This window comes from Plectropomus leopardus, chromosome 3 (genome assembly GCF_026936395.1).
Source record: "Plectropomus leopardus strain MGB_pleo_1.0 chromosome 3, ASM2693639v1, whole genome shotgun sequence".
NCBI classification, from domain to species: domain Eukaryota; kingdom Metazoa; phylum Chordata; class Actinopteri; order Perciformes; family Serranidae; genus Plectropomus; species Plectropomus leopardus.
Genome location: NC_142178.1, coordinates 23,823,520 through 23,837,560, shown reverse-complemented (window position 1 = coordinate 23,837,560; position 14,041 = coordinate 23,823,520). Strand labels below are relative to the sequence as shown.

At 39.8% G+C, this 14,041-nt stretch overlaps 1 protein-coding gene across 13 annotated transcripts in view; it reads right to left on the bottom strand.

The window, feature by feature from the left end:
- Positions 1-14,041, bottom strand: part of gab1 (GRB2-associated binding protein 1) — a 69,935-nt gene that overhangs the window by 12,124 nt on the left and 43,770 nt on the right. For 11 of the 13 annotated variants that reach the window (XR_015776269.1, XM_088075905.1, XM_088075907.1 and 8 more), the window contains 6 exons: positions 12,531-12,659; positions 11,143-11,308; positions 4,658-4,883; positions 4,399-4,491; positions 2,843-3,528; positions 79-173 (listed from right to left, as the gene is read on the bottom strand). Coding sequence is in view for 12 of the 13 variants with exons in the window: in XM_088075905.1 (XP_087932031.1) it covers positions 79-173; positions 2,843-3,528; positions 4,399-4,491; positions 4,658-4,883; positions 11,143-11,308; positions 12,531-12,659 (1,395 nt within the window). In the remaining variant the exon portion in view is untranslated. The remainder of the gene's footprint in view (positions 1-78; positions 174-2,842; positions 3,529-4,398; positions 4,492-4,657; positions 4,884-11,142; positions 11,309-12,530; positions 12,660-14,041) is intronic. The other 2 variants (XM_042484480.2, XM_088075910.1) reach the window with 1 other exon arrangement.

Below are 14,041 nucleotides of genomic sequence, written 5' to 3'. Positions count from 1 at the left end.
TAGACAGCCTCTACTTGAAAGCACCCTATTGTTCTACAAAATTTTGGGTTTATATAATAAACTTGGAACAACACTTACAAAATAGCTGTTGAAGCTTTCGTTGAAGTCAAATGAGCAGCTTTTCTCCGAGGGGAATGATCTAGGAATGTCATAGCAGTCCTGGGATCCAAAATCTGCAAAAAATTAAATAAATAAAAATAAATTAATTTTGTAAATAAATTTTGTGTCCACTGCAAATTCATGCAATTGCATATTTAACACTCAATGATTTTATCAATAAATGGAGGGCAGTGAACCTAATATTTTCCCATATCAAAGCTATATGCTGAATATAATGCCCATTTATGCTTTGGCATGATCCTTACAACACACAAAGTACAGGCCTTATTAAAAGACTCTGTGTTTACATGAATCTTTCATTCATTCATTGTCTGTAACCGCTTGTCCTTGTAAGGGTCGCGGGGGGGGCTGGAGCCTATCCCAGCTGTCATTGGGCAAAAGGCGGGGTACACCCTGGACAGGTCACCAGACTATCACAGGGCTGTTTTCATGAATCTGCACAGAATATTTTATTTAGTTGGAGAAAGATTAGCAGCTAAACAGTATGTAATGGCTTTACTGTGAAGCACATTGTTATTGTTTTTTACATTCTCATTAGGCGTTGACACAATCACTAATGCATTTCACTTACGGCCACAAGAACCACAGCAGTTCTAGGAAAAGCTTGTAAGGCAAATGAGAGTGTCAGCTGAGTAAGACTAAGTGGGGTAAGGACATGATGGGAGAATAATTACAGTGAAAAACATAGTTTCTTTAAAAAACTGTAACTGCCTCCAGACAACAATTATAGTTTTCAAATGAGTCAGATGAAATCATGTGTGTCATGCAGCACAATGAGCTTGGTTTATAGTATCTTTAAATCGCTCTTTACAGTGTATTTTTTTGGGATCCACTAACACGTCTGGACACCTTTGCCTGCTTATCTGTCATAAAGATGCAGAGCAGAAATTATTCCCTCAGTCCAGTTTCGTGTTATATAATCATATAATATTCACAACAGCCGCAGCTCCATTCAGTGTAACTCACACAGCACATCATCTCACGGACCTGGGATATGCACTGTTTGTGCTCTGACAGTCTGACAGCTTTTACAAGTGTTACACATTTAAGACTGGCTCCTGAGTTTCACCAAAGACTTGAGACTCTCTTGGGTTTTTGTAAACAACTATCTTGCCACTAAATCTTCTGTAATGACATCTGTCACCACAAGAGGGAGGAGTAAATGGAAGAATAAATAATGTTGTGTCCATGTTTACTCTGTAAGTTTCTCTCCTCTTGTCAGAAATTTACTCTATTTTAAGCCTTTCCACAGAGGATGTTGATTTAACATTGGTGCTATAAATGTCCCATTTTATTTTTAGATCAAAGGTATTTTCAAATTTTATGCAACTGCTATTATAAAAAAAAGCATCTCTTGTCTACACAGAAGATTTTCTCTGTGTCTGATTTGTCAGATTTGAGTAGAATTTTCTCTTGTTGAGACATACGGTGGAAGTGATGACAGCATACATAAATTGTTGTTACATAGACTTGTAAACTCCTACTTTCATAGATAACGCATACATCAAATGTATTTGTCCAGTGTTGTCAGATTAAGAGGACAGCACCAACACTCCCAAGGGTAGTAACATAACACACAAGGCTTTGCTAATAACTAGCCAAACATAATAGCTGTTTCAGTGATGCAATAGCCAGCATGTTTGTCCACAAGTAAGGATTATTAGTATAATAACACATATATTAGATTAGATTTGCAGCACAAACCATTGTTGAATTCCTTAATCATCACACTCTTAAGTCAAGACCATGAATTGAATGGATTGTGAGTGGAAAAGTAAAGCTAAAAATAAGGATTGCAGCCAAAAGAAAACATGCCACGAGCACCGGTAATGTCTCTCATCATCCATCAAAAGAAAGTGAAAAGGGTACCAAACGGCTGCATAAAAGCTGGTCAGAAGCCGTATAAGTTTGATGAAAAATATCACTGCGCTTAAAGGTCAAAATTGTATGGAGAAAAAGTGTCTTGGTGAATGTTTTTCCTATTAAACACTATATTTAGCTTTCATTTCTTTCCACACCATAGAGCATAGTTTATCATTTCAAAGCAGTTTTCCAGTGCATAGGAAATCGCTATTCCAACTAGAGGTGTGCCATATCATATCCTTCACAATAATACTGGTATTTCATATGATATGAAAAATTCATATCTTGAAATTGGCAATATTTTAACTTGTTGACATAGTGGGCACTAAATAACACACACTACAGCAGGAAGAGTAGAGGGGAATTGACAGAGCTTGCAGGTCCAGGTGGACCATAACAACTCAATCTTTAAGGATTTTTCAAAAGGGGAATAAAACTGTCTGTTGATTTGTTCAAATACGAGTTACATATTTAACAGAGCTTTTTTTCATTTGGTAGCTGTTTAGATCTTGTTTCTTTTTTTTTTGCTGTTCTATTTTTATTCTGACAGAATCTTAATCTCGCTCTGAGTTACTGTTGTTGTTTGCAAACTAAAGAAATTAGATCATTTTTGTTCGTTTTTTACAGAATATTTGAAGGCAAACTGTCAAGTTTATTCTGACATATAAAACTATAACACTTATTTTGATGAAACGATATATTCCGGAAATTAATCAGATTTTGTCATATCATCTAGAATATCGTGATTGCAAAAGAACCCTGAAATGTCTTGATAATATTTTAGGACCATATCACTTACCCCTAAGTCCAACAACAACAAAAACCAAAAAAAACAAAAGAAAAAACTCATGACACAAACCTTTGCGGAGGCGTGAACAGTCCACAGTGCCAATAGTGTTACTGCGTAAAGCCTTATTCCCAGCACTAGTAGGCACACAGTAGTTTCCGTCTGTCTCTGACGCTGAGCGAGGCACACAATAGGTGTCCGTAGGTGAGCGCTCAGCAGGGGGTGGTGGGGGTCCTGAGGTGGAACTGAGCGAAGGCTTGGGTGGTCTGGGAGGGGGTACTACATCTCCCCCACCCTCTGAGCCTCCTACCCCCGTCGACGCTGACAAAGTGCGGGGCACCTGGTAGGTACAGTTTGCGCCAGGCGTAGGTGGGATATCATAACTGATGGAAAGGTTGCGCATCTGTGACTCCATTGAAGGCTTCCGTGACGGCGTGTTGAAGACATAAAGCTCAGAGCCTTCCACGCTGTCCGGATGGGCCGACGGGGAGGAGGCTGACTTTGGGAGCAGCACAGTGTCCTGGGAGTAGCTGCGAGGGAGGTGGTAAAGGCCACCGTCGGTTGAGAGCGAGGCACCGCGTGATGGAGGTGAGTCGTAGATGGAAGAGGCGGAGGCAGGGGCCGGGTGCTGTGGGAAGAAGCCGTTGTGCGAGGTGTGTTTCGCTGAGGAGGTGGAGGATGTGGGCGTTCGGTGAGAGGGGAGGTTGTCATTTAGGTCTGTCTCTGAAGAGGTAGACTTGGAACACTCAGCATGGGCTCTGAGAGGACAAAACAAAAACACCAGAGAATCAAATATCCACAAATAATTTAGTTAAGCCAAGAAATCCACTCAGTTAGCTTAGTAAGCCTTCACAGCACTGTCTGCAAGCCATAGTTAGTAGGAATGTCCCGACCCAATCATCGAACATTTGGGGGCCAATCAGGCATTTTTTGACTGATCAGGATTGGAAATATTTAGCTTAAAGAGCATCCCATCGTTTGTTTTATGTCAGCACATAGATGTTTTTACTTTCAAACAAAGCAGCCTTCGTCCCCTCTGGTCCCTTATGCCGTCTGTCTCTCCTCGCTGCTGAATTTATGAGCAGGGGCCGAGCCTCGCCCACCACGAAACGCCACACATCAGAAACAAAAACACAGTATTAGACTGTTTATATATGTTATTTACCAAAGTCATGAGCACTCATTTTATTTCAGCTCAGTCGGAGAGTCTTGTGCTTTACTTTCAGCTGTAATGCATGTTTTGTCTCTGCTCTAAGAGAGCACAGGAGACAGATGCCCACCTTACTACAGCCACAATCAACAGACATCTTATTTCTAGTCTTTGGCGCTTCTAACCAGATTAGCATCTGTTTTTCGAGTCAAGTAAAGTGGATGTTGAGTAAACGCTAAACATGCAGGCAATGACAAGATTATTGTAGTGTTAGAAGACGTACAACTCAGTCTGTTTTGATCCTCAAGGTCGGCTAGTTGCAAATGATACAAACACTTCAAATTCTGCAATTATCGACAGAAGCCATTTGAATCTGCAGAATGGTGTATGAAGTGTTTGTTGATGGGTCTTGTTTTTTTAATATATGTGTAGCACTTCAAACAAGCAGGCAGTTCCAGCTGGATGGCTGGCCACTCACAGACTAGCCTGGGGAGGAAGAGTCTTGCTCTCACACTCCTCCAGGAGCAAATACTCCTGGTCCCCCTCCAATGGAGAGTGAAGCTGCACTGAGCTACACACCAAACAGCAGAGACAAGGACGAGAGTGGCAGTACAGATGAAAAGTACAGAAAGAATAAATGGGTTGGGAAAAAGCACAGAGAAGCTTAGGTCACAGTGTGGCACTCCAACTAAGTGAATTACGGAGACTCACACGTATAAAATAAGACACAGACTCACCTGTTGGGCTCAGGCTTCTTGCTCTCACAGTTGACCAGCCACAGGTAATCCTGGGGCTCCTCTGTACTGGACTGAGAGTCCAGGTGTCGCACACTGACTGGCTGGTATGGAGGGGGCACGCTGGACAGCACTGCTGCTGGACCGACAATATTACCCAGAGCTGCATGGGGAGGGGTGTCCACCACCAGGCCTCCGATCGCTGACTGGTGAGCAGCTTTTGCAGCTTCTGGAGGAGAGAAAAGAGAGGGCTTGGGTTAATTCCTCTCAAGACTATTTATGTTTATGTGTTATCACCATTAGTATATTAAACCATGTGTGCGTCAATGCACCAAAATGTCAAATATGATACAAGGTTTCCCAAAGATGACTGGGGATGGGCTCCGAAACCTGGTATTAAATGGGCCCCAGGGCGGAATTATTAAAGACCAAAGTATTGATAAGCTCAGACATTAACCGTTCTGCTGTCAGTATTAAAGAGATTAAGAAAATATGCTTCTTATTTATGATGATTATAGAGAAGATGGGCCACTGCCACTGAATTAATGATGACCTTTACTAACAGCAGAACATAAAGTTCTGAGCTCATGTGATCAGGATGGTCTTACCAGGCTACACAGGAAACTCAATATCTGTGGTTTCATGGACCATGAAGACATTTAAGTTCATCTTGGGGTTTGGGAAACACTAATCAATATTTTCCACGATTTTCTGTCATTTTACAGACCAAATAACTAATCGATTAACTGAGAAAATAATCATCAGATTAATCGACAATTAAAATAATCATTAGCTGTAGCCCTATCTCCAACACTTCACCACTCACACTGAACAATCTAGACTGGTGAATAGCACTACATGTAACAGGAAAAATATATATTTTGGATTTTGGAGTAAGCTGTCCCTTAAGCCTTTAGGGGGAAAAAAAAAAAAAATACAGGTGCTGTTTTGCACAACAAAGGTCATATAATGAATGATTTGCATTATTGTTATATTGGTTGGACTTTAATCTAGTGACGAAATTGATGACAAAAGATGACATGCCATCGAGATCTGTCAGATTCGACTCAGCAGATGTCAGTGAATGACTGATCAGGCTTACATATTGTTCAATGGTCTTTGTGGCAATTATTTGAGACGGCTTGAGGCACACATTAGAATATCACCAGCCAGATATTCTGTTAGTATAAAGCACCAGGTTGATGTTAAGTTTGAAGGATGCATCAGTTGCTTTATTCACTTCAGCTGGACTCATCTGGATGGATTTCATTATATCCAGTGGTCACACTGAACTCATTTTACTTGACCTATTTCTTTTTACATCTTAAACTGGGTTTACTACATTTGTACTGGCCCTGTTGTAATAATGTATGACTGTAGCCACATTACAGTAATTTTATTAACTCAAGACTACCACAGAAGGAGGTCCACCCTGCAGCTTCTGTGGAACTGTGGACAGTGCAGGCGATGTTGGTGACTGATGATATTAGGCAGAAAGTAAACAGTACACTGTGTTTGCCAATGTGAACTCTGGCTGAGTAAACTTGGACCCAAGCTGTTTCCTAGCAACCCAATTTCAATGTAACAGTCTATAGTCCCCAGACTCACAGACTATATCAACGTTACATCTCTATAATGTCCGGACCAGAGCGGCTGAAGTGTGTAGGCTTACTCTGGTGAAACAACAACTCCAGGACAGATTTCAGATAACTCTTTAGAACAGACCAGTGCCTTAAACCAACCCCAAATCTAAGCTGTTAGCCTGCGGCCAAAACACAGCGTGCTCCGTTTTAACGGACCTAACGAGCCACAAGGATCTGCATCCTCACTTCCTACTTGGGTGGATTTCCTGGCGGAAATAAAACCTTTTCAAATACAGTGCACTGTCCAGCTGGAGGGGAAAGAAATTACAGACACACACGCACACACACACACACACACAACCAATTTTACAGCGTCAATTATGAATGGAAAACAGCATGCACTGCCATCAATTACTGAAGGTTGGGAAGACTTTTAGTTTATTTCTAAAGTAAATATTGAAACACAGAACTTGACTTTTTGGTGATATTCATGCAAGAGACTTTTGATAAATTATTATTATTATCATAATTTATTAAAATTTTTCTTTTTAAAGATTGATTTAGGACATTTTGATAGCAATTAAGGCCTAATATTTGAATTAATGGATTCAATGCCTTTTAAGATTTTTTTACGGATCCACAGATCGCCATGTTGCACAGCCATGTTTCTACAGTAGCACAGAAGAGACAAACCAAACACAGACTCCAGGGTTAGTCATTTTTGTTTTCATGTCAGCCACCACAGTAAGAAGACCAACTGCAATGAGCAGCGCTGGAGAAACAAATTTTTAATCCACCTTATTTGTGATGTGAAATTGCTTTGTTCAGTGTTTCTAGCGGTTTAAATGGCCGCTGTGTTTGTTTTGGAGAGGAAGAGACCTCTATGGATAATTCAACTTCCGGTGAAAACCTCTTGAACGTCTGGATCTTAACTTATCTGGAAAAAAGGCAACCTCACATTAGCATGTGTTGGACTTGCCGCCTGCAGTGAAATGCCAAACTGCGATGGAAATATGTGGATTTGTGACATGAAACTGCTTTATGCTATTTTTAACTTTTTATCGCCTGATCCATTTGATTTAAAGAGACCTCTGCAGATGATTCTGCTCCCTGAACAATGAACGTTAAAGGATTTCTACCCAGGAGAAGTTTTGGCTGGTTACAAACTGCAATTCACTGCTAGACACCACCAAATCCCCCTAAATCTGACACACTCCACCTTTAAATAAAACAAGCATCGATGGCTCATGTCAAGTTGATGCAGACCTCAGTCTTGCTTTAAATTTACACACTCACTCACTCACACACACACACACACACACACCATAAGACCACCACGAATTTGTATTTTCAGCCATCTTTTCACATCCAACACATACAGACATGCAACCCACTTAAATTGCTCGTAAACAGTCTGAATAAGGTGCTTGCCTTCAGAATCCCTCACACTCCTTCTCATACAGTCTTTCCTCAAAGGTCTCTGCTCTGTCACACGAATATCAGAGTCCTTTTCAAACCCTTCTGCTCAAGCTGATTGTTGCACCGTGCTGAGAGCCACCATGGCTGATGGTGCTATATATCTATGTATTCATTCTGCCTCTTTCTGCTTTTCTTTTTCACAGCTCTCCTCCCACTCTCTTCTTTAACTGACATGGTTTTCTTTCACACAAGGTCTTTCTCCTCTTTTAAAAATCAATTTCTTTCTTCACAGTGCATCATTTGCTCCTCTCTCCTCCTCTGCTATCTGCTTCTCCTTCCCCCCGTTTGTTTGTTGAAGCTGTAAGTGCTGAATCATACAAGACACAGGAAAATCCCCTCCACTCAAACTCCTCTGCCTCCTAGATCGTCTCTTAGAGCCTTCGTTCCCAGGCACTCCTAATGTTTCCTCCTCTAATATCTGGCCAGCCATGAAGCACTCTAGCGTGGTCACACACACGACAGAAAACTGGGAGTCTCACATGCAGAGAAGAAAAAGTGAGTGCAAAAAGGGAGAGCCAAGGACATTCTTTTGTAATGTGAATTGTGAAGAAGGCTATCTGCAATTATATTTGTATTTAGACCTAGTTTCTCGCTGAATGGGCCTACTTGTTTGTTTGTACATTGGGGTTTTGGCAGCCAGTTCCAATAATTGTGTTGAAGAGGTGCCATGAATGTTGTTATCACGGTTGCCCTACAACACAAGCTATGTATCAGAGGTGAAGGCATAGTCACAACACTGCGGAGAGGACGACCTTGGGGCAGCATAATCAGTGACTCATATGCCATGTTTGAAAAGTGCATTCTTCTCCTTCTAGACTCCCAGAGACGTGATACGTTAGACAGTGAATTACTTCTCATCACACTAAAGTTCTTACATATTTAGCTGAGGAGGGGGCAGGGACTATTGAAGACTGAGATGCAAATAGCGAAGCTCGCAAGTACGCTCAGAGACAGAGAGGAAAACAAGAGTATGCAGACCAGAGGGAATGATAAGAGGGAAAGAACGAAAGAGGGGCAGTGAGACCAACAGGCACACAATGCTTTGATTATCCAGTATTGGGAACAAGGGTAACGTGAGACTCGACACAACACATGGATCAACACATGCATCATTAGAGCTCGGCTGAGAACTATGCTGAATAGAGGCCTTCTGGCACATTCAGCTGCTTCACCTAACTCAGCCTCAGAAAGAGGCAGATATTTGAGAGGCACAACAGCGGCATCAAAAGCAAGGTCAATCAAATTTACAGCAATTAGCCTGTGACTTAATATTATGGGAAGTACACCCTGACTTTTACACTGAGCTGTTTCTCTATTCATGTACATTTATTACAGGAGGTGTTTAACATAGGGGTCAACAGATTATTGGCCTGGCCAATTACTGTATTGGGGCCAATATTTAGCATTTTGCCAATTATCTGTATCTGAGTTTTGTTTTAATAATTCCCAAGATAATTAGCTAATTAAGTGCAAAGAAAGTGTCAGCATGGAAAGAACTTTCACTTTGTAAAATCCCAAGGAACAAATTTTTATTTATTCATTTTTAATTTAAATTTTCACTTGACTTTATAAAAAAGTTGATGGGAACTTTCTGTATATGAAGCTGAATGTCTCAGTTTTCATTTAACATTTACTACTAATAATCAGTAATGGCCCTGAAAAAACAGTATCGGTCGCCCGCTTGTTTAATGTGACTGTTGTGAATTTTGACAAGAATTTAAAATGTAATTTTAGTTGCTTACTGCAATTTGTAGTACCACCAGTTATTTCACATGTCTGCTGCGTTTCTTTCCCCCGGATGTTTATATATGTACTGCATCCTTAATTTTGAGAGCACGCCAAACCAATGCAGGAGACGCGTGGCAGCCATCATGCGTGTTTACGCGTAGTTAACAAGTCTATCTTCAGTCTAACTCCCACAGAGATAAAACAGGCAGATATTTGAGAGGCAAACACAATCCATTAAAATGTACAGCAATAAGCTTGTGACCGAATACTGTATTGTTCGATAGCGGCAACATACTTGCTTTCTACTGGTGATGAAGTCAAACATTAATTTTACACCCAGCTTTTCCTCTATTTATGAAGATACATTATAGAAGGTGTTTAGGTGATAATCCGTTAGTTTTGGTCATTTACTGAATATTACAGTTGGTTTAAAGTCACATTTGAGTTTTTTTTTTTGCCATTGTTTCATTTTAGTCAGATTTGTACTTCGGAGCTCAGTTTTAATTTTAGTCTAATTAAGTCAACATTTTAGTTATTTTCTCACGCAGTTTCATGATATTGTATTTTGCTGAATGATATTTCTCCTCGCTGTAAAAATTCTTATAATAAGTCAAACACTGAACTATGCATTTAGTCATTTCAACTGAGAGTATGTTACTGACTTACTGCACTTCTTTCATACTGCGTAAAAACGAATGCCTAAATGCATTTATATTACTACTACTTCTTATTACTGATATTACTGAAGTGCTAATTTCAGCATCCTGTTTTATTTAGTTGAACTCCTATTCGTGTTGTTACTGCAGATTAACATTATGTGGGAAACAATACATTAATTTAATTTGACATGACATCTTTTATCTTTCATATTTCATACGAAATGAAAGACAGTGATTGTGCTGTCAATATTTTTTTCTTTTATGGTGCCTAAGTCATCAAATAAAAGGACGAATATGTATCTTCAAAATTTTTGTTGACAAAATGAACACTGCTGTTGGTGCATGAAAAAAACATATAAAACGTATTAAAACAAACAATCATCGCTATGGAGACATCAGTGTGGTCATAAATATATTTTTTGAATAGTCTGTGAATTGACTTTGAATTTCTACATACCACTCAGTGCTGATGACTGTCATAGTACATGTTAAATGTAAAATATTTCAACTTGATACAGTATGTGGAGGCGATAGCAGTTGACAGATTTCTTTGAAGATTTCATTTTGAATGGACGTGTCCTCCTTCTGTACAAGGGTGCATACCGTAATGTCCCTGTTGTGGTTGTGAACTACCGTCCTTTGTTACCAGCTGATGTTACTGATACTTTATCATCTTCGTAATACAATTAAAAATAAATCTACTCTGACAAGACTGATTTTAGAAATGCATTCACAGGCTTCAGCCTCAGAGACAAAAATATCAGAAAACAAGTTTTCAAGGATGTTCATCAATACTTCACAACTTCTACCTCTACTACTGACCTTCATTCAGATTTGTTCTATAAAGAAATATCCTTTAAACACATAAAGCAATCCAAGGCAGATTTCCTGAGATATCTAACCAAAATGGCACAAAATGTAAAATACACAGTATGCGAGTGTCATGAAATAAAACCTCAACTGTGTCCCGACGGGTTGAATTAATATTTATGGGCAGCAGCAGTGATGTGTGGCTAACATTTCTGACGCCAGTCCTTACCGTCATCAGTGGGGTTAAAACCACAGATGTCGCAGATACAGCGAACCCACTTATTCATCTCTTCTTCGGTGTCAGCCACCAGGTAAAAGACACGGTCAATGGTCTTGATGTCAAATATGAAGCTGTGCTCCAAGTCCTTCTTGTTGAACGTCAGCCCAGCGTCCACCTGAAGCAGCAACAAACAGGTCTTAGTTTAATGTGACATCAGCCAAGAAAAAGTAGATGACTAACTTTATAGAGACAGTTAAAGAAAAGCTACATGAAGGTCTGACAAGGATTTAGCATCTAGGGACAATGGCAAATATTTCAATATACAGGCCAAAACTTCCTTCTTTGTACACCAGTCACTGTTTATTTATCTCTATAAACAGCTATTTGAATATGAACATGTGCATTTTTTTAAAAAGCTCATGAAAAGCTTAATCATTGTCAAGAGACAAATGGACTTTGTGAACTTTTTTTTATAACATGGGAAGTTGTGCACACGAAGTCGTGAACTTGAACAACTCACACGGTCATGAATACAACATCAGGGAGCCTTCATACGGTTGTTTCTCATGAACTCGGACAACATAACCACATTTGACTGTAACAAGAGACTGCAGACAGAAACCAGAACCCTTCTGATACCAAAATCTACAAAATATGCAGATATCTGTAGAGATTATTATGTAGGTCATTATTTCAAGCAAAAGTGCAAAACATTTCCTCGTTCCAGCTTCTATTGTTAGAATTTACTCTCTCTCTTTGCATTATATGATAGTTAACTAAATATCGTTGCATACTAGACTGTTGGTGTGGAAAAAAATAAGCTATCTGGGGCAGCCAGTAGCTCAGTTGGTGGAGCGGGTGACCCATACAGAGGCTACTTCCTCGCCTCAGCGGCAGCGGGCTGGATTCCAACCTCATCCTCTCTCTCTCCCTTTCACGCTTAAGCTGTCCTATCTAATAAACACAAAAAGCCCGCCCAAAAAATCTTTAATAAAGAAAGCTATCAGAAAAGTTTGCCATGGTCCCAAAAACTTCAGTTTTTTCACAACTTTCTGACATTTTATTGACCAAACAGTTAGAATGAAAATAGTAATTACTTATATCCTCATTGTGTGCCACCTGAAAAACCTCCAGGCATGTTAGACATAGGTTTGTGCTCTTTTTACATGGATGATTACAATCAAGTTACACATGGAAGCCAATTTTCCTACAAAATAAATAAAAGTCAATGTTGAGGATTTTCAAAATATTTTTAAAGGTTTGGCTTTTATTTGTTTTTGAGGATGAGAGCTGCCTAAATGTCAACTATTAATGCAAATTTCTCAAACACCATTTTTACATTAGGGGCATCAACTGTGATGATGTGACGTGTGACTGATAGAAATGATGGACCTCACCTGCTCACACAAGTTGAGATCAATCACGCGGATGGGCTTCTTGGCATGGTCATTCTTGTAGTACTCCAACACGTCTGGGTCGCCTGTCAGACGGCCACTGCGAAGAACAAACCACCGCTTCTTCCATGCCTGCAAAGAAACGAGGCCAAAGGTTATATGTGTGTTCTCACAATGACTGCTCCATTCCCGACTGACCACGGGCTGGCCAAATGCTTTATTTTCCCAGTTTAGCCAGTGTGTCCTAGCAAAGCCTGTGCCTCTGTGTGGACCCTGCACCAGCTGCACGGCCCTCAATGAAGAATACTCAGGGCCAGAGGGAAGAGGCCCGCAACCAGAAATATGTGTCTGGGATAACCAGAACAAAAGCCACATAGTTTAGTCTAGCATCCTGATTAGGGTGAATAACCAAATCTATAAAGAGAAACAGGCAATTAGGTCTTTTCTTTCAAATTGGATTTGTTGTCTGTGAAAAAAGTCACCACAAAGCAGACAAAAGAGTCTAAATTCAGTCATAGCAGACAGAAAAAAAAAGACGTAAGCAGCTGAGATTTATGACTTCACAGTGTGTACATAAATAAAGGACAGTTGGGTAAAAAAAAAAAAATGTATCCTTGAGTACATTAAGGAGTTTGACAATGACAAACCACCTCTATTCCTTCTTATCTGGGATAATTTAGTATCTTAAAAATACATTGTTGAATTATATTACAAAAAATCCCCTTGTACCACTGTAATTCAAAATACAGAGCTATTTTACTCATGAGCTGTTAAAAAAAAGACAGCTTCAGAACTTGTTTACATATCATACATAGCAGTCATATCACAGATTGTTGTTTAAAAGATAAAGGTCAGTGAGAGTGAGCAGCCTCTTTAAGCTTTACAAAAATAAATATGAAGCCAAACGCAGATTAATTTCGATTGCTGACACTGCTCTGTTTTTGATTACGTGTTCCAGGTCATGGTGTTTGTAGTTTTATTTAGAGAAAACATCCAGCAGTGATTCATTTAAATGCAGACTCAAGAAGGTCATGAACTCTCGATTTCGCTGAGTCATGGCAGTTAGGCTGTGTGTTCTGTCTGCTCAAAATAAGCCTCTCCACAAAATACGAGCCAGACTTGTCTAAGCAATCGCTGGATTTTATCATGAAATAAGAGTCATCCCAAAAAAGATTAGCATTCTTTTGCTGCTTAAGACAGGGCATGTTTGTGTGGACACAAGTTTCACAAACCGAATGGTGCAGTATAAAAGAAAAGAAAAGATGGACAAAAAGTCGGATGGTTAATTGAATGCCAGAAATGTTCCTAGTGTTGTTTGATATGCAAGTTTGAAATGATAGACAAAACCCAGAACTCCAACAACCACCACTGAGATCAGACGGATCAGGAAGCATACCAGCAGAGTGTGAGGAATGCAAACTAAAGCTTAGTTGTTGTTGTTGTTGTGGGGCAAGATTTTAACCGTATTAACAATGCTCTGGGTGTGTTTTTTTTCATCCTTTAGCTGTTTTTCC